The 26,128-nt window shown below is 37.0% G+C and overlaps 1 protein-coding gene across 14 annotated transcripts in view; it reads left to right on the top strand.

The window, feature by feature from the left end:
• The window catches only part of SMARCA2 (SWI/SNF related BAF chromatin remodeling complex subunit ATPase 2), a 115,214-nt gene that overhangs the window by 56,372 nt on the left and 32,714 nt on the right, over nt 1–26,128 (top strand). For 8 of the 14 annotated variants that reach the window (XM_075138240.1, XM_075138249.1, XM_075138242.1 and 5 more), the window contains 9 exons: nt 311–418; nt 2,840–2,926; nt 3,855–3,901; nt 5,316–5,482; nt 8,472–8,635; nt 11,181–11,408; nt 14,932–15,009; nt 19,901–20,119; nt 24,134–24,184. In XM_075138240.1, coding sequence (XP_074994341.1) covers nt 311–418; nt 2,840–2,926; nt 3,855–3,901; nt 5,316–5,482; nt 8,472–8,635; nt 11,181–11,408; nt 14,932–15,009; nt 19,901–20,119; nt 24,134–24,184 — 1,149 coding nt within the window. Of the gene's footprint in view, nt 1–310; nt 419–2,839; nt 2,927–3,854; nt 3,902–5,315; nt 5,483–8,471; nt 8,636–11,180; nt 11,409–14,931; nt 15,010–19,900; nt 20,120–23,069; nt 23,217–24,133; nt 24,185–26,128 lie in introns of those variants that run through there. The other 6 variants (XR_012671066.1, XR_012671067.1, XM_075138246.1 and 3 more) reach the window with 2 other exon arrangements.

Below are 26,128 nucleotides of genomic sequence, written 5' to 3'. Positions count from 1 at the left end.
AATTTTTCATTATTTTTTAAAATTGTTGAAATTACAGAATGAGAAAAAAATATGTTTGGCAATTCTGCAGTTACATTCTTAGGATCTGACTGTCTCATAGTAGCTGTGACTCTCACAGATAATCTTTTGAGGTACTTATTGCTGTGCTTGCAGTTGGATTGCTGCTCACTAAATCATATGTGGTATTAGGGTACGGATAAAAGATTAGTAGTTTTTTGGTTTGTGTTTTAGAATGACAAGAACCTGCAGTTAGATCCTACTAACATTATTATATCTGTGTTTATGGTGGTTGTTTTTTTTTTCACGCTAGGTGGAATATGTGATTAAATGTGATATGTCAGCTCTTCAGAAGATCCTGTACCGTCACATGCAAGCCAAGGGAATCCTTCTTACAGATGGTTCTGAAAAAGACAAGAAGGTACAAAAGAAAAACTAAAACATGTAGGAAACAATGTATTATGATTAAACATGTTAACAGTATGATTTCTGTTTTATAAAATTAGTATGTAGGCTCTTACTGCATGTATCTGTCATGGGAAAAGAAATGTCTATCAGACATGCTTTTGTTTTACAAGACTGCATCTCGTGCTCTCTAGTCACGAGGAGAAGATACTACTTGTATTCACTGTAATTACAATGCCCTTCTGCAAACAGGCAACGTTTGAAAAAACCAGCATTTCCCTTGGCCGAGTTTAATCGAATAATGTACCTGAATAATTGTGATTGTGGCAGTGCTTGCTACAGAAGGTTATTCATCTTGTCTTTCAGAGCTATTAGTTAAGTGTAAGTCTTGTTTCAGCCAGTTAGGGCTGTAGGCTTGCATTCATACTTGTAAGATCTGTTAATGACAAAGTTCTTTAAGAGAAGAGTAGGATTCAAAGCCATATAGTCAGATTTAGATTATGTATTAGTAAATGTTGATTATGCCATCATGGGATTTGATCCAGTTAATATAAAGTAAACAAGTTGGCATTCATCAGCTTATTTGTGTGTACACTTCTCACATTGTAATAAATGTGAAATACCTTGAATAGGCACTGCAGAACAGCTGGTGTGTAACAGTTTGCACCCTGATATATTACTGATGCAGTGCAATCACATACTGTCTTTCCACCATCCTTTTGCAGGTTGCATTGGTACAATGGGTGATTTTTTTTATTCAGTATCTTACTTTACTCTCCTTGTTTTGTGCAGTCAAATTGTTTTCTTTGCTGGTGCTTATTCAAACTCCAGACAAAGCTGGTTCTTATCATTGAATATTGATACTCATCTTCATAGTTTGAGTACTTTGGAAACATTAATTTGTGTTCCTCTGTTGTATTTTTAATGTAATTTTGTAGTTTGATGTTTTTACTTTTGTCCTACGCATTTCATTTCATATCACAGTATTCTACTTCCTTTCCTTTCTGGTCTCTTTCCTCTCTGTCACCAGCTCAGAATCTTCTGTCAGTTTTCCCCTACTTGCTTCTCAGCCCAGCTTTTTGTTTAACCAGTTCAAATTGCCTTTGCTGTCTTCTGAACACCTCCCTCTCCTTCCTCTCTCCCCAAGAGTCTAAAATGTTTCTTTTTTTGCCACCCTCTCTTAATTAGTTTTTTCTTTAACTGCTTCAGGCTCTCTTATTCATGCTACCTGTTGCCAGCAGGGGGAGGTGGTTGTTGAGAACGCTTGGCTTCAGTGATCAAACAACTACTGTTAGGAAAAAATCCTGTCTTTCTGCAGCTCTGGCCTGGAACCAGCTCAGACTAGAGAGAATTCATTAAGCTGGAAAGCTCTAGGAAATGACTCTTAGAACAAATATGAACTGCATTTTGGAGCAAATTTGAGAGGGTTTGGAAAGGAACAAAAACAAACCTTAAATGTAGTACCCCCTTCAACCATAAAATCTCTGCTCTAGGTGAAAATTACAATTTCAGTGTACTTTCGAGGAAAGAGTAGAATATTACTAGTATATAATATGATCAAATAGTGGACTTTTCCCTAGTTTTACTATTGGAAATTGCTAAATTGTTTTGGCTGAGATTTTTAAAATAAATCTGAGTTGGTCATACAGTAAGCTTGGAATATTGCAGCCACTCTGATTACATTTTCATAAAATTACAACAAAGCAAAGTCTCATCTGAAAGCGACAAGTGTTTAGCAATGTTAATACTATATGATGTTCTCAAACTTGTATCCACCAGTTGCAATTAGTTTTTAACCTTACAGTTTAGTCCAGCACTAAACTAGTTTAGCACTGTCTGAAATCTGTCCTGGTTCTAAAGAAGATTCACTGTAGAATAGATTTTGAGAATATACTTTGTTAAATACTAAGATGACTCACAAGATTTGGTTATCTCTAGCTTTTTAGCTGCCTATGGCCCTGTATTTTACTTGGCCTGGAAAGAGAAACCCATATATCCAGTTAACAGACAGGAGGAGATACTGTAGAATTGAAAAGCATCCGGCTAGAATCGTTTCCTGTTAGAAGGTTCAGACCAGATGGGATTTGTATGGTTTTGTAATAAATAGTATAAATAAGCAGTATGCAGGACAGTAGGTGCTCTGCTTCCCACTGTCAATACTTCAGGTAGATACATAATGCACTTCATGGATTACTTTCAGGTCTTCCTTTTTCGCTGTGGAGCATCCTTATGATAGATGAATTTATAGAGTAAGACAACTGCACAATAGCTTCTGTTGTTTTGGTCTGTTGTTTGGTTTTTTTTTTTATTAGTGATGTGGTGTTCAGGGTTGGGGTAGAGGTATTTTATGCCTACATTTAAAAATATCTTTCAAAAGCTTCATTAATAAGCTAAGAAATTAGATTCATCATTTGATTTGCGTTGTTTGTACCCATAGGGAAAAGGTGGGGCAAAAACTCTTATGAACACTATCATGCAATTGAGAAAGATATGCAATCACCCATACATGTTTCAGCACATTGAGGTAAGACTTAACAGGTTTGATTTTGAGAGTTGTTTTTATTCAGATGGCTAACATAATAGAAAACTGCTGTTGAAGCTTATGTGTGTGGGAGAGGACATCTATGTCCACACCATTTGTGCTGAAAAGGACACATTTGAAAAACATGATCATTATCGTCCCTTATTTTTAGAAACAAATGGACCAACTGCCAGCTTTTTATTGGTAATCTGAAGTCTGATTTTAAAGCAATCTTGAGGAGACACTGTCTTCAAAAAATGAAGTTTTTTTTAAATTTAAGATGTTCCAGAGCAACTTAATCTCTGCTTAGACGTAATTTATGATGTAGAGAGACTAGTTCAAAATGCCATGTGTAGGATCTCTATAACTGGTAGGCTGCTAATCTTTTACAATATCAACCAAAATTGTCCTATTTTATCCACCTTGTTTTTTCAGCAAAAATGTACTATCTATATAGCATCTGTCATTAGCACCCAACGTATATGAATATAATAATATATCTGGAAAGACAGAAAGTGTCATAAATATCTGGAATGTAGCTACATTTATGAATGAATAATTAAGTACCTACTGTGATGTATTACCATTGTAGTTTTCACTCTTTGTTCTCTTGTATGCTAATTAATTAAATTGAGTAATTTGCAGATGGATCTTCCGGTAATTAGTATAAATTAATTAGGTTCTACTGTATTTGTAATCTGGTAAAATGTATGCTGACAGAAGTTACTTCTGCAAACCATGAATTTCAAATATTAGTAGTACAGGAAAACATTAAGCAGAGTGCTGTTGCTACAAGGTGGATTCCAAGAGTATGAACATAATGGAACTCAAACCCCAATGCGCATACATTTAATTTAATTGATATAAGAATGCATAATTTTGGGTTACTGTGTAGTTTGTAATAATCTGTTTATTGCTTATAACTCTGCAGGAGTCCTTCGCTGAACATTTAGGCTACTCAAATGGTGTCATCAACGGGTAACTCAGTTTTTCTTCTGTTCATAATGTTGTATTGGAACTCATGTATCACATTCTTTTTCTAGAAGGTACATGCTAACAAACTCGAGCAGTCTATAGAAAGGCAGAGGAGGGTCAGGGCATATCTAAAGCAAAAGATAACAGTACTAGAAGTGTTATATGAGCTTTTTATTACCCTCCATCTCTTTCAGGAGGACAGGCAGAGAAGATTGTAAACTGATGTCTTCCTTACCCTTTATTTTGAAATAGCTTAGGTACCATCTGAAATTCATTGGAATGACTCTTCAGAGATATCAGTTGGGATTTTCTTCTCTTCCTTGTTACTTTTGCCTTCTGCTTTTCCCTCTTCACCATTTTTATTCCAAATTAAAGTAGCATTTCTACCATTATTTGAAATGAAATAGATTTAAATTTTGTTCTTGGCAGTTCTTTGTGCTACTGTCTGGAAATGGATGCTTTCTAAAGGAAGGGTGTGTATCTTCCACTTGATCCACTTTCTGTTCAGGTGTTAATGACATGTCTTTTTTTTCCCCATAACTAGTATGCCAGACTATTTGTCTCCTTAACTAGTACACCAGACTACTTGTCTCCTAAACAGTTTAGTCTTTTGCTGATTACGTATGTATGCATATCAGAAGGCCATGTATCTTGTGGACTTAAGTATACCGTTGCTAACAATAAGTCGTATTTTGAGAGTACTAACTCAAGGTTAGAAAAAAGTTATGTGAAATTTGTTTTTGTAAAGCATATCACTGTGATGCTGATTTAGACATCCTGTTTACTTTTATTTGTTTTCTCAGTTATGACTTGAATTTCAGTGCTAAGAGTCTGTTTTGCAATTCATAGCATAGAAGACAGAAGAGGAGCTAATCAAAGCGACTAAACAACGTTATAGGGCTAAAGAGTATATCTTCTGTCAAACTCCTCCCATTATCTCTGTATATTAGTTCAGTTTGGAGTATTTCACTTTCGTGTGCATAGTAGTTGAGTGGAAAGGGAATTGTTTCTAACATGTGCCTGATGAATACAACTTAGACCTGCAGTATATGCCAGTTGAAAGCAAAACTAGCAGGTGAATGTCTGAACTGATAAGATACTTATCTAGCTGAGAAATAATGTTTGTTTTGATAAATAGTGAAACAGAATTGATTTTCATAAAGGAAGGAATTCTGTGTGGTTGAAAGTCCACACAGTTTTTGTAATTGAAGAAAAATCCTTTCCAAACAGGAACTCGCATGGGTATTTGTTTTTTTATTTTAATCAACATGAACAAATTTAAAGAGGGAAAAGTGCTGTTAGTCTTGTTTATCTTAACTAAGTGAATCTCTCTGTTACACTCTGACATGATAATGACTAAAAACTTTTCTAAATGCGGGCTCATTCTGCTCTTTACTGTGCTTTTTCTCTTCAACAGAGCCGAACTTTATCGGGCCTCAGGGAAGTTTGAGCTACTCGATCGTATTCTACCAAAGTTACGAGCTACTAACCATCGTGTGCTTCTTTTCTGTCAAATGACTTCACTCATGACCATTATGGAAGACTACTTTGCCTTTCGAAATTTCCTTTACCTGCGTCTTGATGGTGAGCTAAATGAAAAAAAATGGATAAATAATAAGTTAGGAGGTAGCATGCTTCATTAGTTTGTGCATAGGAGACCTAGGTTCTCTTCCTACTGTCTTCCTAGCACACCAGCACTGTGATGTGATAGTACAAAAGCGTAAACAGGTTCAAAAAATGATTTGACAAATACATGAAGGAAGGGTCTGCAAGGGTGTTTATCATGAAGTTATGCAGTAGACCCTTAAGCTGCAGCTTACTAGAATTTTCCCTGTTCTTACAGACAAGATACTGAGCAAGATTACTTTTGCCTCTTTTGGTAGAGTTGATCTTAAGTAATTCTTCATCTCCCTGGCCCTTTGACTGTTTTCTTTCATCTGTTTAACTTGCAAACCATTTGGTTGAGGGATTGTTTTGATGAACACTCAGGTCTGTTCCTGGAATGCAGATTATGTAGATAGGATGTTTAGGGGCTGATCTCTTTTTCAAACAAGGTTTAAAATCCAAGGTCCCAATCAGGTGTCAGTATCTAAGTTGCCTGAAAGTATTCTCATGATGAGAGATGATAATGCCAGTGTTTTGCCCAGATTCCAATAGAATTAATTAATTTGTACCTGTTTAAAGTTCAACGGCCGTTCTCCACAGGATAGCTGAATTTCAGTGAAAGGTAAAGTAGTACCTGTAGTTTTATTCATGAATTTCACAGGAAGGTCAGTAGCCTCAATTACTTTATGTGTAGATATGTTTTATTACTTTTGAATGAAAAGGTAGTTTAGAAACATAGTGGAGTAATATTGAAAGGAAAATATCTAAAAATAGCATATCCCATCTGAGGTTTAAACCTGTTTGAAAGAAGTTTTCATTTTGGCCGCCTTCCATCTTGATGATCTCTGCCTCATACTGACCTTCTTAAATATTGATTATTTTTACTTAATGTATTTATCTCACACATTATAGTATTACATAGGACCAGCAGCATTTATCAGAATACCTTTTAAATAGAAAAGCAATGCTTTAAGAAAAATATAAAGAACAGCATGAATAAAGTGAGAGTTTAAGGTCCTTTTGAATATTCTTTTTACAGCATTTTAAGTTGACTCTTTGCTTCAGATTTATTTGGAAGAAAAAGTAATGCTGAGAAGTATTCTCGTCCTTTACAAGTATTAATGAACATAAACTTGAAACGCTATTATCCTCAAATGTAAAATGGGGTAATGAAACCGAGACACAAATGAGCTGTCTCACTGTGCCACAGGATGTCTTTGTCAAAACTGGCTGAAGAACATCGTACCATGCTAACAAAACCCTCCTTGCACCTCTGGCCTGCAGGGGCTTTAATGCTTCCATTCAAGAAAGATGAATTATATTACATTTAAAATGTTTTAAAATACCTTACACCATGTATTTTACAGTGAATTCTTTTTCATGCTAGAATGTCTATGGCAATGTGCAGTATGGTAAATACAGCTCCTTGTTTTCCTTAAGGTTTTGTGGGTAATTCATTAAATTAGTGAGATGAGCCCTTTTTTCTTCTTTTCCAGTTTTGTGATGACAGATACCATCCATGCTGGAATGTAATATATATTAGATTCTATCCAGCTGTCTTCTCACATAGAGTGTTTTCTACCCCAGTCATGTGCTTCTTAAGGGAATGGGTTTCTGTAGGCCAGCAGTTTGGCTTTGTGATTGTACTGGGTCTGGCCGAGATGAAGTTAACTTTTCTGCTCGCATCCCATAGAGTGCTGTGCTTTGCATTTGTGGCAAGGCAGGGTTGCTAACACACCAATGATAACACCCCAGTGTTTTGGCTATTGCTGAGCAGTGCTTCACAGTGTCAAGGCTTTCTCTCCAAACCACCCCTCCACACCCAAGGCCGGTAGGCTGAGGGTGAGCTGGGACCTGGCCAGGACAGCTGACCCAAACTGACCAAAGGGACGTGCTCAGCAATAAAAGCTGAGGGAAAGGAAGAGGGTGCAGGGACATTCCTCATTACAGCATTTGTCTTCCCAAGTAATCATTCTGGGTGCTGAGGCCCTGCTTTCCAGGGAGTGGCTGGACATCTGCCTGCTGATGGGAAGTAGTAGATAAATTCCTCTTTTTGCTTTGCTTGCATGCACAGCTTTTGCTTTTATTAAACTGCCTTTATCTCAGCCCAGGAGCTTTTCCATCTTACTTCCTCCCCCTGTACTATTGAGGAGGGGGAGTGAGAGAGATGGGGATGGAGGTGGGCGTCTGGCAGCCAGCTGGTGTCAACCCACCTCAGTAATAGAAGAACTTCATCTCTTGTACATGTATCGACACCTGAATAAAAATAGCAGACCTTCTTTGGCTTTCAGTTACAGACAGAAGTGTAAAAAAGATAAGGCAAGCAGTGGACCAGGCCAAGGTGATATAGACTTGTCGAAATATATGAAATTCGTCCAGCTGCCAGAGTGCACAGGCTTGGTTTTTACTTAGAACTCTGTCTACATTTTCACCATTATTTAATTCCTTGCCTGCTCTCCCTCAGCCATTGAACACCATCGCCCTCAAGATAGGACATTACAAGGATTTTCAGTCCTTTCATATTAATTATGACTCTGAAGGCCAACACTGACATTTTGATAAATCTCTATATAAGTAACTTTTAAAAATATTTAGATGCTGTTGTGGCCAGAAAGCATTAATCAAAACTGGAGCTCTCTTCTGTTTGCATATAGTAACTTCAATTGAAATTTATGAGAGTCATAAAAATGTATAACAATGCTAGCCAACATTTTAAAGTCCACTTTTGAAATGTCAAAAGAAATACTTAAAAGAGGTGTTTAGAAGTCCGCCTCTTAGATGTGATAGGCAGCTGACCAAAACATTTGTGGCCAGTGTTTATTCTGTGTTACGGAAAATGTGGCAGAGATGGCAAAGAGCAAGTGAGCTAAAATTTCCCTTCCACATGTATCTTTAACAACTGACATTGTATTTATATTTCTTCAGTTCACATCTTTGTTATAGGGTATTTTTTTTTATGTCTTTTCAGGCACAACAAAATCAGAGGATCGAGCTGCTCTGTTGAAGAAGTTCAATGAACCTGGGTCACAATACTTTATCTTCTTGCTGAGTACAAGGGCTGGCGGGCTAGGCTTAAATCTCCAGGCTGCTGACACTGTTATAATCTTTGATAGTGACTGGAATCCTCACCAGGTTATTTTTATTTACTTATCTTCATGAAATGTGCAAAGAATTCATGATACTTTTTTGGATTGCTGCTTTAAATTGGGGATATAGCCTGGGGTGAAAGGAATAGATCCAGGTAAGTCATAAAATGCTGCTTTGAGAGGAATTAGCGAGGCAAACTGCTACAATCAGGAAATGGTTTGGTTTGAATCACTGAAGTAATTCTGTGTCTGTGTATATATTTTATCTGAGTCTCAGGGAATCCTCAGAGCTAGCGGCTTTGTAGACCTACTTCGTTTGTATAACTGTACTCATTCTTTAACCCTTAGGACATTATTAAGTAACTCCCTATTTTGAGTCTTTGGTAGGTAGGTTGCAGTATTTTAGTAAAGGCTGCGCAGAGTGCTGCCTGTCTCAGGAAATTAGTGGCCCTATGAGTGCAGCAGTCTTGGCCTGAGACACTGAACTGACACTGTTGTTGTGGGTAGGTAGTAGTGAGTACAGATCACCAGGAAAAGAGGGTATCAAACCACTTTGGCTTATTTAAAAAGCCAGAAGAGGTAACTGAAGTCTGTCTTTGTCACTTAGTGCCCTTTTTTTTTTTTTTTTAAGAACTTAAGTTAGATATTTCTGGAAGTACATGGCTATATGTGTGTTTTCAGCTATTGTGCAAATATATGCAAATCACATCATAGTCAATGGCCACATGTAAAAGTAAGGGAAGTGAGACTAAAAAGCGTTTTATATAGAACTTTCAAGGCAGCACTCTCATCGATGCCACAGTGACAAATCTAAAGGAAGGCTTAAGAAATTTGGAGCAATTACATTTAGAGGTTTTAAAAGCAGCTCAGAAAGCACTTTGTTCTTTGTATTTTTGATTATCTTTAGGTCACTTTCACAGGCAAATTTAATGCAGAGTACTGTACATTTCAACAGTTGGATAGCAATAAATCCTTGCAGTATAGTAAAAATTACAGAATACTTTCTGGAGTATTCAATGGGCAGATTGCTAAATTACAAAATCATAGAATCATTTAGGTTGGAAAAGACCCTTAAGATCATCGAGTCCAACCATAAACCTAACGCTGCCAAGTCCACCACTAAACCATGTCCTTAAGCACCATGTCTATGCATTTTTTAAATACTTCTGGGGATGGTGACTCAACCACTTCCTTGGGTAACCTGTTCCAGTGCTTGATAACCCTTTCAAGGAAGAAATTTTTCCTAACGTCCAATCTAAACCTCCCCTGGCGCAACTTGAGGCCATTTCCTCTTGCCCTATCCCTTGTTATCTGGGAAAAGAGACCAACCCCCACGTCGCTACAACCTCCTTTCAGGTGGTTCTAGAGTGTGATAAGGTCTCCCCTCAGCCTCCTTTTCAATGCATGCAGTTTCACTTCTCCTGCAGATGGGAGTGATTTGTCCATTTTAATGAGCAGTCTGCTAAATAAGGATAGCTGGGAGGGGAGGGAGGTTGTGGGTAGCACTTAAGCAGTATATTTCCAGAAATAAAAACTTCTCTTTCCTCACTTTACCATTTTTCTGTCCTTCTAAGAAGGATTATATAAACAAATTCATGTTGTAGCTTCATCTTCACTGTTAATGCAAACTGCAAATACGCCTTCAGGTTGCAGCAGCTGCATCATATGTAGTGCTTGGGAAGGGAATTGTGGGAGGGAGGAGCTAACAATGCAAAAGCAAAGGTGCTGGACTGAAATAGCCAAACTTGTTGCCTGTTGTCTTTTTTTTCTCTACATGAAGAAATTTCTGTGTTGTGAGGTAGCACAAAACTGTGATAGCATTTTGAGGTCAGGTACCCTTCATTATTTGACTATGCTGAAGTGGAAACACATTGTTTGTAGGAGTTAATGGATTTCTCTTTTTTCCAAAGAAAATAGATAAGATTTTGAATTAATAAAAGAAACTCTTTACCTATGACCTGCAGTGTACTTTTTACTTCTACCATTTTGAAGTGAAATCACCTGACCAAAAAATAGTTACATTGATTTACAGTCTTGTATATATGAACTTTCAATGAGGAAGATCATATTTAAGCTGTTTTAACACAAATATTCCAAGTTAAAAGCTGATTCAACACATCAAATAATTTTTAGTTAACATATTTAAGAATTAGCAACGACCTTTAGTAGATAAGTTTATGTATGGGTTTTTTCCTAGTAATTTTGTTTCTTTCTTTTCCTGCAGTCAAGATATTTTACTTTAGGGTTCATTCTGGCTTGGAAGGCCATGAGCTTTGACTAGAAGGGAAAAAATAGATGTATCAGCCCTTGTCAGTCACTGCACATGCTTTCAAGAAGTTTTTGGCTCATTGCATTTACACTGTACAAAGCATGTCCATGTTTTCTCCTTTCAGCTTTCCCCCTACCTGAGTCTGATGAAGTTTGGGAAAGAAAACAATGAGGAATTAACCATGTGAATTGTAGTGGACTGTCATTTCAGTACTTCCTTTTTATACCAAAAAGAATTCAGCGTTATGATGTCCTTTAAGCAGAGAATGATTTCTGTAGCACACTTAGAATATGAATCACTCTCTGTGTTCTTTACCTAACAGGACTTGCAGGCCCAAGATAGAGCTCACCGAATTGGTCAGCAGAATGAAGTTCGAGTCCTGCGGCTGTGCACTGTGAACAGTGTGGAAGAGAAGATACTTGCTGCTGCAAAGTATAAGCTGAATGTAGATCAAAAAGTTATCCAGGCTGGAATGTTTGATCAGAAATCTTCAAGCCACGAAAGGAGAGCCTTCCTACAGGCTATATTGGAGCATGAAGAAGAAAATGAGGTAAGGTAGTTAGAAATAATCAGTAAAAGGATGTTTCAGGAAATACTGAATAATTTTTTTCATCAGTTACAAAGATTGTCATCTCCTTTGAAATTAGAAATGTCATCATATTCTTACCATCCAGTCAATGAAACAACTTCATTTTTCTCTCTTTTTTTTGGTCACAGTGATAGGTTATAATGTGATGGTTATGATGTAATGGTTATGATTAAATCTTAGTGTAGAATTAGGCATTGTAACTTAAACCCATTCCGCTCTTTCATAATTTTGGCAAAAAATTGTAATTCAAACAAAGATTTTTTCCAAAACAGATTATAAAACAGTTCCTAAATCCAGTTTGTATGTTAAACTAGGTAATCTTATTTTCAGACATGCTGAGCAACTAGCACTACCTAGGTTCAATCATGAAAGACCCTACTTACTGTGCTTCTTTTGGATCCTGGGTAAGAGTTAAGATCTGCTTTGATGTGCTTTGGGCTTAGGGCAAGCCAGCAAAATAACTGACTCACTCTGGTGCTGTGTCCAGCCTGGACTTCTCATTACCACTTCCTCTTCAAGAAACAATTAGCTGTTTAAAAATAGCTGTCAAGTCTTTCCTTATAATAGTGGGAAATGAGGTTATAGAATCACTGACTGTATGTCCCTGTCTTTTCATTGTGTTCTTCTCTGGAATTGTGATTGTGGAATGGTGAGCCTCTTCTTTTGCCTGTCACTGCAGACTCTTCTCTTAATATGAACAAAATTCAGCGTTTGGATGATAGCCACATTTGGGAGAGAGTGTATAAATGTATCAATTATACTGAAGACACACATGAAAAAATCCCATTCTGCAATGACTTTTTCCCACGTCAAAAATATCCTGTACTGGTTAAAGATGCAGAGATTTCAAGCCTAATTTTGCCTCTGAGTGTGCCTTATATGTCTGAGTATGATTCTATAGTTTGTATTTCATAGGCATCCTTCATTATGTGTTTCAAAGTTTTGAAGACCAAGAAGTTTACTTCTTCAATTATTAAACCTTTTGTGTAAACACTTCGTCTTGTTGTGCATTTAGAAAAAGCTAGTACATCATTAAGGTAGAATTTTGTAATGTTGTTTCAGTATTTTTTATAAGAAATGAAAGAAGAGTGACAAACAGTCATTTTTATCAGTAATGGTTTTTTATTTTGGGTGTGAATGCAGAAATGGGATGATGTGTATGTACCATTTTCGATGACGTAAAACTGTAGTTCTCAAGCAGCCAGCACCTTCTATATGAGTAGATACATGAACTTGAGACCAACAGAAATTTTCAGCAAGCCTTTGAATTTGTTTTTAAAGTTGACATAATTTTGTTACGTTTTCAAAAACCTAGAAAGTATTTATCTGAAAATGTTTCAAAAGTCGGGACTGTAGTTCAGGCCTACTTGACATGCCTTATTTCATGGATGACTTCAGAGCAATCTGCTTCTTTTATGTTGTTCAAATACATTTGGTCTGCCATCCTGAAGCAAGCACAGATTTAACCAACGTCTGCTTGCAATAACCCAGCATCAGTCTTTAAAGCAAGCATTGGTATTGCAGTCTGACTTCTAACAGTCAGACTGAAGCTGAAGCTTTCAAGTAAAATTTCTTTGTGAACAGAGGCTATGCAAAACTTTGCGCAAACACTGAAACTGCTGAAGGAGTAAGAGGGATTGGATTTGCACCCTCCTGCACTGGTCAGCTATTGCTGCTTCATTGCAACAACACCGGAAACAAAATTTGAGTATCAAATGAGAGATTGACAAGAAAAAGTAAATCTCTCAGTTAAAACTTACTAATGTCAAAACAACTTTGACTTGCAAATACGGACTAGCACATCTAATAAAGAGATTGTTCAGTGACCGCCTAGTTTAATATTCCCATGCTAAGCATGCTTTGAACTTGCATATCAAAGCTTTTAGCACTTGCATGTAGAGCACCATATTCTGTTTGTACTTTCTTAATAGTTCTTGTAAATTCAGCATCAAAACTCCCCTTCTTTTTCTTTCTTCTTTCGTCTCCTTTTTGCTCTTTTTTTTCTTTTAGCAGTACTAGATAAAGCAAAGAGGTAATTTCTGTGTATTTAGAAAGATATATTAGAATAGTATGAATGTGTGACAGGTGATTAGAAGAAACTTCTTCATGGAGGCATTTTTTGTTGGTGCTGGTGTTTATAAATTTTTCTTCTGCCAAGCCTACCTGGTTGGCAACAGGATTATTCAGACTAACCACAGTTGATATGGACACTGTTGTTACAGCTTCTGCTGTGGGATCTCTTATTTTTTTCAGGTCACAAGTTGCTCTGTTTGAGATGATAGGAAGCATGTGAAACTTTCATGAGGGTCACATCCTTCACTGATCATAAAAGAAGGGATCTGTACTCTTTTTTCCTCTGTGTGTATAACTATGTAACTCCCTTTTCTTGAATGTTGAAGGAGCACTGACTAGAAGTGAGAAGAGCTAGCTCTCTGTCATTTTCCCAGTTGCTTTTTTCATGTTAAAATTTAAAATATATGTTCATTAAGGTATAGAGGTGTTCGTTGGGAATTGCATTAAGACTGTATTTTTTTCTGAGGTGTAGAAATCTTGCCAGTGGAGGGAAAATAAGATGTGTGGATATAGATAAAGGTCTTTTCTGTTTATTTCTGGAAAAAGCAAGCTACAGAATGTTAGGTTTTTTGGGTACTATATGCAGCATTCTATACTCCCATTTCACTGAGTACCAAACACAAATTTTCATGGTCTGCAGCGTACTGTAACGTAGGTTCAGTAAGCCCTATGTAGGAACCAGTCTGTAGTTTTATTGTTTTGATTGATGTGGTGTTAGATTTGAAATGCCATGTACTTTCAAAATAATTCAGGGAGGGAAACTGAACATTGTGGACTCTTATTGTGTTAAAATGGATATCATAGCTGTTCAGCTTTAACATTTTTAGTTGAATTCTATGGTTCTAAATTGTTTTTCCACGGACTGTTTTTGTTTTTATGAAATAATTAATTTTGTCTGAAGTCCGAGCTTCTCAATTTGTAAGCAGATAACGGTCAAGAGAAAGCGGGATTCAGCAGGGTTTTCTTCCAGTATAATGACATGCTTCATTTTTTTCGTTTAACCAGGACTTTTTCATGCTCCTTGCTTTGACAGCAAAGACTTCATAATGCAGAATGGTATTTCTGAGGGAGTACTGTAAAACAGCAGAACGGAAATGCATATATTTTAACTGAAGCACTAACTGCGCTTCTGACCCAGGAAAACCACAACCGAAAATTTCCTGGTTGCGTATTTGCTCATTTCCTCATTCTGAATTTATGAAGGTGGTAGTAAGTCCCAATCTTCTTTCTAATTATGTCTATTTTGCATTACTTCTGAATCGCTCAACACTTTACAAGTTTTAGTTTCATTTTGAGTGTTTCACACGTGTCGTGACAGAAGGAGGGTCAGTGCAACACTGACCTGAGGGAGGCTGTTACTTCAGATTGCATGTAGCTTCTTTCTAATGCCCTTATACATCTGTGTAACCAGGAAGAAGATGAAGTTCCTGATGATGAGACTCTGAATCAGATGATTGCTCGACGTGAGGAGGAATTTGATCTCTTTATGGTAAGGATGATATGATCATAAGTAGAATATCTTCTCTAGTGTTTTTAACACAGGACTTAACCTTTTGTCATTCAAATTTTGGAAAACTTTGTTGGAGGAGTAGTCTTTATTTACTTGCATTGTTTATCTGAGGAAAGAAGAATAGTCTACTGAAATACAGAGTTCCTCACATGACAGAAAGACTTCAGAGGTCCTTGCGGACAGTGTAGTGGAACAGTGCCAATCTGGAGGAAGAGTCTGGCACAACCTGAGAAATTTATAGTGCAAAACTGGTAGTCACAGTTTGGCTTGCTAATTCTACAATATACTTTTATTTTTCAACGTTTCTTCTGACTTTTGGGCTATGATATCGGCAAGGACAACTACAGAACTTAACAATGTAATAAACTAGTAGATTGACAGTGCTCTTTTCTTTGTGAGTTAACTGGGGTTTGCTGGTGGTTTTGTCAAGGGCCCGGTTAGCTGCATCTCTGTTGCTACAACTGTGGAAGAGTTACCGAAGTAGAGCTAGTGACAGTGGTTCAAGTGCGAGCAATGCATTTTTGTTAGTACTTCCCTTTTCGTTAGTGCTGCTACAACACTGATGGAATAATTACTAAAATGTCAGTGTAGGCATGGCTCTTGCCTTTTAGTGTGTGTACAATGTGAGGGTTGCTGGAGGACCTTTGAGAGTTACTGACACAGCAACAGGAGAACACTGAAGTACTGAAGGTAAAGCACCATCCCTCTAATTCTACAAAGGCTGCTTTGTTCTGCAAGGTGGAACAAGACAGACACTTGTGTGTGAATCAATGAAAGCGTATCAGGTGGTATCCACAGAAACAACCATTGATAGCACCACAGGTTGTTCATCCCTCACCATCTTCTGCTCAAGGATTCGTCTGTAAAACTTGACTGCTACACAAGTGTGCAGGGGCCCTTTTTACATAAGTGATAGTTGTTCAGGTGCACAGTTGGCAAAGGCCATATTCCCCCACATGGCTGTGCCTTTTATCATTGCTGACTTGCCAGTTTAGTCCTTCTGAGCTGAGTTTCATTTAATGTTATCTCAGAAGTACTGAAATCCCTAAAGCTAGGCTGCACAGAAAATGAGTGCTTACAGACATCTGTCTTTTTAAACTTGCCTTCAGTGATTCAGGTGTAAGGAGATTTACATGACAGAAACCAAGAGGTGGCCATTTGACCCAAAACTCCAAAGGAATAATTACAGCCAAATTATTGGCTGAAAATACCATGAGTTCTGTGAAAGTCGATTTGCTGCTGGAAAAAGCTTCTCAGTACTTCTCCTTCAGACCCAGAAGGAAAGAACTAATCCATAGATTAAAAGTAGCTAATGAATTTATGTCTGTTTGCAGGAAATTTCTACAACTTCATTTTTTTGGAATAAGTTTGAAGGCTATTAACAGCCATTTAGTAAAATAGTTGAGGGGCCTAGAGTGAAGACAGTTTTAGCACTGTGTGGGCTGAATTAATGTTTTTCATATTAATTTACATGAAAGTTTTTAAGGGAGAATAAAGAGTTGGTGGTAGGTAATAAAAATTTGAAGATGCAAAGCTAACATGCTTTGAAAGCCAGGGGTTTGAAAATATTTAAGATAGAAACAGTGAAGTTAAGTATTAATGGCTAAGAAATAATTTTAATTGTTAATAAAGAATTTGTGTTTCATTTTAGTAAACTGTTTAATTATAAAAGAAAAGTCTGAAAAACAAGTTTGGTAGTCAGGGTTGTTTGTCGTTTTTTTATCAATATTTTAGGTCTTGCGTAGTCAGATAAAGAGCACAAAGATAGGTGTGTATTCTCTTTACCTCAGTGATGCCTGTGCCACCTCATTCCTTCTGTTAAGGTTTTAGTAAATGCAGATGTTGCAGATGTAATCAGAATTCAGCAAACTGCAATATCCAAGAAAAATGTGTTTTGGTTTGTTCGTTCAAGTAGGCTTAGAGGTGTAAAAGCATATGTTTTGCGTATTGCAAGTGAACAGTTCCAAAATAATAGGCAAGAGAGCAGATTGGTTCCTTGAGAAGCTGTTCTGTGGTCACTTTTCAGGCATTGATCCTGAGATGTAGCTAATACACTGTTCAGAAGGAGGATGTGTACAAATGGACTTTGTTCCCGTGACTTTTAGAGGCTCCACATACATAACAATAGGTAAAAACTTTAGATAGCCTCAAACCTCACACTGTCCTACTTTTACATTCGTTGCAAATGATGGTACTTCATCACATAGTAAAAAAGTTTAGAAAATATTCAGAGAAAAGTCAGTGTTTCAATGTGTTCTGTACAACTCTTGTCATTTCATAATAGTGTGCTTCAACAAATGTTACTCTTCCTGGAAAAATTTTTAAGTTATTTTTAATGTTATATTTACTTAAATAAAGATTCCTGATGTAAAAACCGCCTTTCAAGTGGAAGAGTGGCCTTTCAAGGAAGGCTTCTCACCAAAATGGGTGCCAGTATTCCAGTTGTGCTGGTACAGTTTATCTCCTTGAATCCAAAATGGCAACGTAGCAGCATCTGAGTGTATAAATGACTGGTTTTACACTGAGTGGCTTGGGTGGTTTTTTTAAGGACTATTTTAGTTATAATTTAGAAAGTTTAATATAACCATTCACAGTTCACAGAACAGCAGTGCTCTGTGTTTTTTCTAAACTGGAAGTTTTAGGCCCTGAGTGTGCCAATACTTAAGTTCTTCACTTATGCGTAACCATCGGTAGCATAGGACTTTCTTATTTCCAGCATTTAGGCCTCACTGAGGACGGTGTAAATTCAATTACTGTATTAGTTACAATAAAATAAGGTAGATCTGGTTTGGAAATACATGTTTGGATAAGACATGGGAAGATAGGACCTGAGGTTTCCCAGAGATAGAAGTGGTTTGAGTAGTATCCTAAGAAAAAACCAATGGCTGTTTGTATCTCTTACATCTCAGATTAACTAAGTGTGTCCTTAATTTTCCTTCCCAAATGCTTTTATTTCAGAAAACAGCTATTAAAATATACTACCTTAGTGTTCAGTCTTTGTCTTAGAGTTAGAAACATGGTCATCAGGGAGAAAAATGAAGTTTCAGCATTCACATCATATACTTAATGTCACTATAATATGATGTCCCTGAGTTCACTGAAGTTCTCTGCTAAATAATAGAAAAATCTATCCCATCTGTCTCGTTCGGGCCTTCCCTCAGTGCCGCTTGCTGGTTGCCAAGTTCACAATAAACCAAACCACATGTCTGGCTTGAATGAGACATTTTTTGAAATGAATTCAGATTGAATGAGATGTTCTTTCAAAAGGTGAAATATGGAAGTCTGCTGTAAAAAACTAAAGGCTATACGGCCCATTCATCATTGTCTGAGGTAGTGAAAGATGGAGAATACCCACATGTATTTGTAGTTGCTTCTTGAACGTGGTTGGACCTGCAGACTGAGGACATATCTTACGTTCTGCTTTTCATTGAGTTTAGGAATCAGATAGGGCACCCGGCAAGATGATGAAGACCACTTGTAAGGCACTGTGTCTGAGGTAGTATTTTGGGAATGCTTGTATTTGAGAAGTGCCAAGATGAGAGAAGATTCAGCATATTCAACAGTGCCATCATTAAGCCTCAGTTAGTAAATTTGGCTGGATTTGAGCTGCCCCTATACATAGATAATTGCTCTGAATTTATCCATGTCTGTGTCTTGGCTAGGGGTGTAAAACGATGTCTAGTTGGCATCCTGTGTAAGTGCAGCATCATGCACACAAGGGAGGGGTTTGTGCATAATTGAGAATGCTTTTTACAGATGTTTACTGGCCAAAGCAGTAGCCTGTTCTGATGCTACAGCCGATTCTGGTGCCAGTCTGTTTATATTCATTTTTCAAATATGAAAATGAAATGCTCGGTGGCCACCTGTTTGTTTTCTCTGCTTAGCAACTGATTACTGAATGTTTAAGTACTGTATGACTCTTCAAAAGGCCTATTTGAAAAGGCTATTCATATTATCTGATTTGGGCTGCTTAAAAAAAATGCAAATGAGATTCACAGGACTATAGGAGGCTAGGTCAGCATATAGCCAATAGAGAGAGGTGGATGCTTCCCCAGGAGGATTATAAAGCACTTCACTGATGAATCTACAGTAGGCCAAGGGAATGTATCCTGAGTATCCATATCTGTTTTCTGAGGTAATTGCTCACCACACTTGAAATTAATTTATGTGATTATTTCAATTTCAGCTTAAAGTCTTAACATTACCTTCTCGTATTCTTAACACTTGACCTAATCTTACCTGATATTTTTCTGTGTGTTTTGATTTTTGCCTAGTGCAATGGTAAGATCGGAAAAAATTCAGTGGTTTAAGCATGTTGGCTTTCTGGCACTGTGTAGGCAAGTTTTTCTCTGAATTTCTAAAGTCTTTCTCTCTTTATTCCTTTTTTCCAAAACCAGCTTTTAAATTTTCTTCTTCTGATATTCAGGCTCATGAAATTAATGTGTTTTCAATTATTCTTTTTAGTTACATAATAATAACACCTTATGGGGATGTTGTCAAGGAATGATTAGTATTTGCAGATCTCATTGATGAATGCAAAGAAACCATGAAACCTGTGCAAAAAAAGGAAGAGATGAGTTTGATTAACACAATACAACAGTGTTCTTGTAGTCTGCTTTGTATCATTAGCTGCTGTGTTGTCTCAGTTACTTTAGTAAAAGCTAGTTATGGAGTAGTGAACTTGACTGAAAATCAACCATCAAGTGTAACTTTTTCTTTTTGTAGTTGCATTTTAGAAGTATTTAGAACTGTCATAGAAGGGAAATACCTGAGAAGGACTTGGTTTAAAGTTTCAAGTACCATTAGATGGCCAGGCTCACTTAATATTTGCTCTTAAAACTGTTTTATCCTTTCCCAACTGCCATTGCAGCGCATGGACATGGACCGTCGCAGGGAGGATGCCAGAAACCCCAAGCGTAAGCCCCGCTTGATGGAGGAGGATGAATTACCATCCTGGATTATTAAGGATGATGCTGAAGTTGAAAGGCTTACGTGTGAAGAAGAAGAAGAGAAAATATTTGGAAGAGGATCCCGTCAACGCAGGGATGTGGACTACAGTGATGCTCTCACAGAGAAACAATGGCTACGTGTAGGTTGTCCCTTTTGTTTGTTTTTTTACAGCTTACAGAAATTTATTCATTTGTGGTGTTTTTTTTTTTTCTTTTTGAAGACTGCACTGTTGCACCAGGGAGAGCACAATGTAGTATAGTAATTAAGGCCTAAATATCCTTATTATCCAGCTTTTGCTGCTGTATTGAAGGCTTAAGTAAGTTTTAAAGCTGCATTGCTGGAACTTAAATCAGTGTTACTAAATGCTGAATCAGGACTATGATAGCTTTCTATTGCAACTATTCTATTGCCATGGATCTTGACATGTTTCTTACATCTTTAGACACTTTCATAAATGTCACCGTTAAGATATATGAAGAATTCTTTTACAGTGGAGAAGACCAGTGATCAGTGTATATTACAGCTTTCTGTGCTGCAGAAGCTTAATTTTATTATTTTTTAAATACCTGAATTTAACCCTTTTAAGAATTTGGAAACTTTCACATAAGTCTTCTTTCTCTCATACTGTTTCATTTCCAAGTCCTGAGCATTTCTTGGCTCCACTAAGATCAAAACTGTTGATAAATGAGATAAGATTTTAAGACCTGAAAGTAAAGATTCTAAACTTAACTCACACCAAATCTGTGATTTTGTTGTACTTGAGGATTCTTGCCGTTCTTCTGCTAAATACACATCTAGTGAATCCTAATGCATGTGCCTTTTCAGAATGGTAGTAACAGGGGTGGTAAGGAGGTGAGGATTGATTGGTGGAAAGTCTTTTCAAAACCAGGAAATTTTATAATGTTATGATTTCCAAAACATAGAAGTAAAGTATTGAATGTGCAAAACTAGTCTACATGGTTTGACAGTAAGTAAGTTTTGTCGTAGAATAATTACAGACTTAATGCCAACATGAATATACAGTGTAGTTTTTGTGTAGAATTTGCTAAAGATAGGTAGAAATCTTACCTGCTTCAGTTACAAATGTGATGTTTGTGAGAGTGCATAATGCAATACTATGCTAAGAGCTAATCCAGATTCTGCAGCTGGGTGTGAAGCTTAGGGGAGTAACAGTTTGAATTATACATCAGCTGTAAATCTAAGCAAGTTTATGAAACTACAGGGGTTTGATACTTGACATTTTCAAGTAGTCAGTGGAGAAGAAAGACCTAGAAATGTAAACTCCCATCTGGATTCTCAAACATTTACCCTTACCTACAGTGGAAGTGCTTGCAGTATGGTGTACATTTACTCAAGGTCATTTTAAGCTAATTACTTTTAGTGATGGAATACTCTGGCTATGGCAACATGGAAGTTAGCTTCAGCTTGCAGTCTTGAGTTGGCTCTGATATTTGTGTTAAGCGCTTTACTGTCAAAAATGGCAACCCTAAAAAAATCATCTAATCCATCTGCCTACTCAGGGCAGAATCAGCCAGTCCTGTTTCATTCATAATAGATGTTCATCTGATTTGTTCTTCAAGGCCTTCCCTATAAGGCTTTCCCTTATATCTTACCTGAATTTTCCTGTTGGATTTTAAGCCAATTAGTCTTGTTCTAATCACTCTGGTCATGCAGAACAGGCTGCTACCTTTCTTTTTAACATTTCTTTCTGTCATAGAAGAGTTGTTTCCCTGTTCAGTCAATTCTTAACAACCACTGCTCGTTTAGTCTTTTCCCATAGTTCCTGTTTTCTAGATCTCTTGATTGTTTTTACTGATTTCCCCTAGCTGTTCTACATGTGACTGATGTCTTTGTGCAGGTTTGGTCAAAAGCTAGACATTAAAATTCCAGGTGCAGCCTCATTTGAATAAGGAGGAGGAGTTCTTTTGTATAAATTCTGGGATACCTACATCTCACAATCCAGTATTTCATTTTCTTAACAGTAAAGGTATTGACTTGTGTTAAATTTTTGATCCAGTATAAGCCCTTAATCCTTTTCTGTGGATCCACTTCCTGGCCATTTTTTCAGAATCGTGTTTGTATAGTTGATCTTTCCTTCCTAGTAAGAGGATTTAGCATATGCCCTTCTGGAATGATATCCAAGTTTTACTCTGAATTTTAAGTCTGTCCTCGGGTGAACTTCTGGCCAGCTTGGTGTTCTTTGGAGATTAGTAGACACACTTTCTATTCTGTCTGCCTAAAGACACTAAAAGCTCTGAAAAGCACTGGTCCATTTGATAAAGAGCCGTTAAGGGCTATTCTGAAAACAATTTCTTATCAGTTCTCCATTTACTTGATAGTAATTGTTTTCATTGTTTGCTTCTGAGACTGTTGTGTGAGGCCAGGTCAGAAACCTTGCTAGTCAAGATGGTGCGTATACTACCCCTTTTTCAACATGGCTTGTAACTCTGTTGAGAAAAATTAGTCTCTCTCCTCCTCCCTATTGAGTTGTTAAGCATGTTCTCAAATTAGCTAAGTTAAAGCTAAGTCAGATTGCTTCACAGTGCATTACAGTCACTACTGTGACTATTGTACATTTTATCTTACACTTTCAGGTGCACTTGAGAGTATGCTGAAACAAATGCAAGTGTAGGAACTACTAATACTTTTTAGACTCTCTATTCAGAGGAATTATATTATAGCGTAACACTGCTTATGCAGGTTCAGAATAAAAACTCCTTTCCATTGGGTGGATACTGAAATCTAAGTCAAGTTTTCTGAGGTTTTTTTTTGTGTGTGTGTGTACTCTTTAACTATATAAACATATAAAAATGTGGTAGATAGTTTATGAGCATGTGTATCTTGTGGCTTTGTCACTGTAACTTGTAAGGTAACAGTATCATGCATATTGCATGAAAACTTTGAATTAATAATTTCACGTTAACTTGGATGCCATGAACTACTTGTATCAGTAAAACTGGAAAAAATAAAAGAGCCAGCAAGTTCTGAACTAAGAATGGTACTTTAATTCATAAGACACACTTTTACCCATGTTCTGTATCATGCCACTCTCCAAAGGTAACTATAGATACTTCTGTTTTTTATTGCAGTGTTACAGAAGAATGAGATTTATTTACCAGCAGCAAGGGATGCCCCTCATTTTTCCTTTTGCTGTGGCTGCTGTTGCAGCTTTATAGCTATCTTCTCGTGGGGTTTTCTGGAGTAAACCTTTGCCTTTCTGACTAATAAGTTGGTTTCATAATATCAATATCCAGCCCTCAGCTGTCTCTCTTTCTTTATGTGTCTTGGGGAAGTTGACTAGATTTCTTCTTTTCTGAGTTTTGCCTCAATCAGCAGCCACAACTCGGACTGTGAAGATCAGCTACCTGCTTCTTTTCAGTTAGACCCTGACCCCTCTATTAATATACCCAACACTGAAGAGTCTAGTTAAGGTCATGGCAGATCGCCGCAGGATCTGCCGTACACCTCAACGTCTGTATGCCTGCACGTATACTGACCAAATATGGTCAGCTCCCTCCTTGCTAGGAGGTCAAGTAACTGAGTTTGGAAGCAGGAGACAAAATAATTACAGAAGGCAAACCTGTGGACATACACAGTATTCAGTGAGATTGTGCTGCTGCCCTGAACAACCTCTAATTCAATAACAGCCTCCCAGAGAAGCTGTAAGACACAAACGGGCTTCATCACTAGCTGTCGCTGCAGCCTGCTGTTGTGTAACTGTTGGCATGACAACCATATTTCCTAAAAAAAAAAAAAAAACAACAGGAAGGAGGAGTTTGCTTCCTGATCCTACGAAGCATTTATGTTCTGGAAGTATTTCAAGCTGTAGCAGATCCCATCCCTCCACCACTTCTAACAGGACTGCAAAATACTTTGCTGGATCCCATAGCAGATTATTTTCTAGAGGGGTGATCTACTAAGAAGTCCATTGCTTAGGACAGGCTTCAAGAATCAGATGATTTGTTTGAGTAGTTACAAGACTCTCAAGACAGTTGCACCTGGATTCAGCTTCTTGTTCAATTTCATTGCTGGCTAGGTGACATAAATAAAGTTTTATTCCCTAGTTGTGCAGTTCATTTGAAATAGCTTTGCATGTTGGCCAGGGAAATGTATTTGAGTCCAAAATGAGCCGTGTCTCGTTTACCTCATGCAGGCATGCAAAAGTCAACTGTTGTGGACTACTTGTTTTGCTGATCTGAAAATTGTAAGTGAAATTCAGGCATTTGGTCTCTAATTAGTCAATCTTACTTAAATTTGAAGAAAACCAGTGCTGGCTTTCATATATACAGAATATCTGGTGAATACTGTTTAACATAATCGTGACATAGATTTTATTTGCTTTTTTGTTTATGTTTACTAACTAAGGTACATAGGTTGTATAATAAATCAAACTACCTGGCAGAAAAATGTTGGGCATGTTTTCAACTGTTTCCTCATCAGCTGTAACTTTACATAACTTCTTGATTTTACAGTGTCTCTAATGGTCTGTTAAAAGTTGGTTCTGGCATCAGAGGTAGTAAAGCTGGGCCAGCTTATTACTACAACTTGACATAAATTACTAAAAGTTTTTCAGTTAGGTTTGTGTTTTCTGAGAGAGCTTCACTTTTATGCATATACCTTTAGAATCAATACTAAGAAGGTATTTTAAGACGTTTTGTAAACTGTGATGGTGGAATTTGATCTTACAGTAGTCTTTGTTAGATACTGAAATAGCTGTGTGGAAAATCAGCATTACATTCAATAATTATTTTAGCTTCACTTTTCATCTACTGGTTGTTATTTTTTATTGTAATGGAGTTTTTTTTATACAGTTTATATCGGAGGCTGAGATTCTGTGGAGGAGAAAAGAAATAACCTTTTACCCAGTGCATGGTTTATCTGCATAGTTCATGTACATGATACCCCTCCACCCCTGTTTTTCTGTCTTCCTTACTCCTCTATACCATTTCTGGTTACAATTGCAAAGTTTCCTGACTTGCTGCTAAATCTGTTTAACAGTCGATTAAGTGAGTATTTGCCCTGGGCTTTTGAAGAAAATTCCATTCTGATCTAAACTCTGCTCTGTAGTATTGAATTGCAGATTCAGATTGAGTTTGTTAAGCAGTAGGAGAAAACAAGTTACATTTAAAAGACTTTGTCACTGGAGGCTTAAAAAGGCCACTGTCCCAGGGTGTTGTCTATTTTGTGACCAGCAATCATCAGGATGCCCCAGGTACTATTTTTTAATGTGCAAGGTGAGGCTAAGTTTTATGCATGTGGAAGCTGTTTTCTTGAAGGATTAGGAAGTTGGACATGACTTGAGGGCCTCACGAAACCAAGCCATATTTATGTTCTGAGTATTACTATCTATCTATCATGCCCTTTTCAGGAAGTTCGGTTCAGAATATATTTAAGAAAAGGGAAAAAATGGCTACTTTTAAGTTGCAGTGAAATTAAAACCAATGAAGCAATTTAGATGAAAGGGGCTTTTTTTGGCTTTTGATACATAAGAGGGAATTTAAATGCATCTACCTGATAGCTTTGGTTCTCTATTTTGGCAAGATGGGTTTGTTAGTTTATAAAGAAAAGAACCTGATTTACACTCTGGATATCTTCAGAATCTTGGGGCAGGATTGAGAGTATTAATTTTGGAAACTGACAAAGTACTTTGAAATGCCTCTTCGATATTTGAGAGATATTCTCAGTAAGGCAATTTTTAGTGTTCCAGAAATAGTTTTTGTGTGAGAAGGACCTCAAGTCAGGAAATCTAAACAGCTGTTTCAGAGGAATACCTATCAACAAAACATCTTGCCATATTTTCATAGGATTCTTTTTTTTCAGTCTGTGGTTTTGTCCATATGATGTTACATGTAAAGTACCATAACAAATGTTAACATAGTTTCGATTGGAATTGTACATATATTTTCCCCTGGAAAACATTAGAATAATAGTGTCATATAAACATCTTTCTCTATTTTCAAAAAATGTGATGAGTATTGTTAACATTAGACTAAAATAAACTGCATTTTCTTTGAAATAGCTATACCAAGTTTATATAGTCTGGCAACCATGAGTTAAAACTCTGGGTTACAGGCTTTGTTATATTATTATTGTTTAAGTGCAAAATTTTGCATGAATAAATTAGGCTCTGTGGTTAAGATGCCTGAAA

Source organism: Calonectris borealis, chromosome Z (assembly GCF_964195595.1).
Source record: "Calonectris borealis chromosome Z, bCalBor7.hap1.2, whole genome shotgun sequence".
NCBI classification, from domain to species: domain Eukaryota; kingdom Metazoa; phylum Chordata; class Aves; order Procellariiformes; family Procellariidae; genus Calonectris; species Calonectris borealis.
The sequence above is the reverse complement of the archived record's forward strand: the minus strand, read 5'-3'. Positions and strand labels throughout refer to the sequence as shown.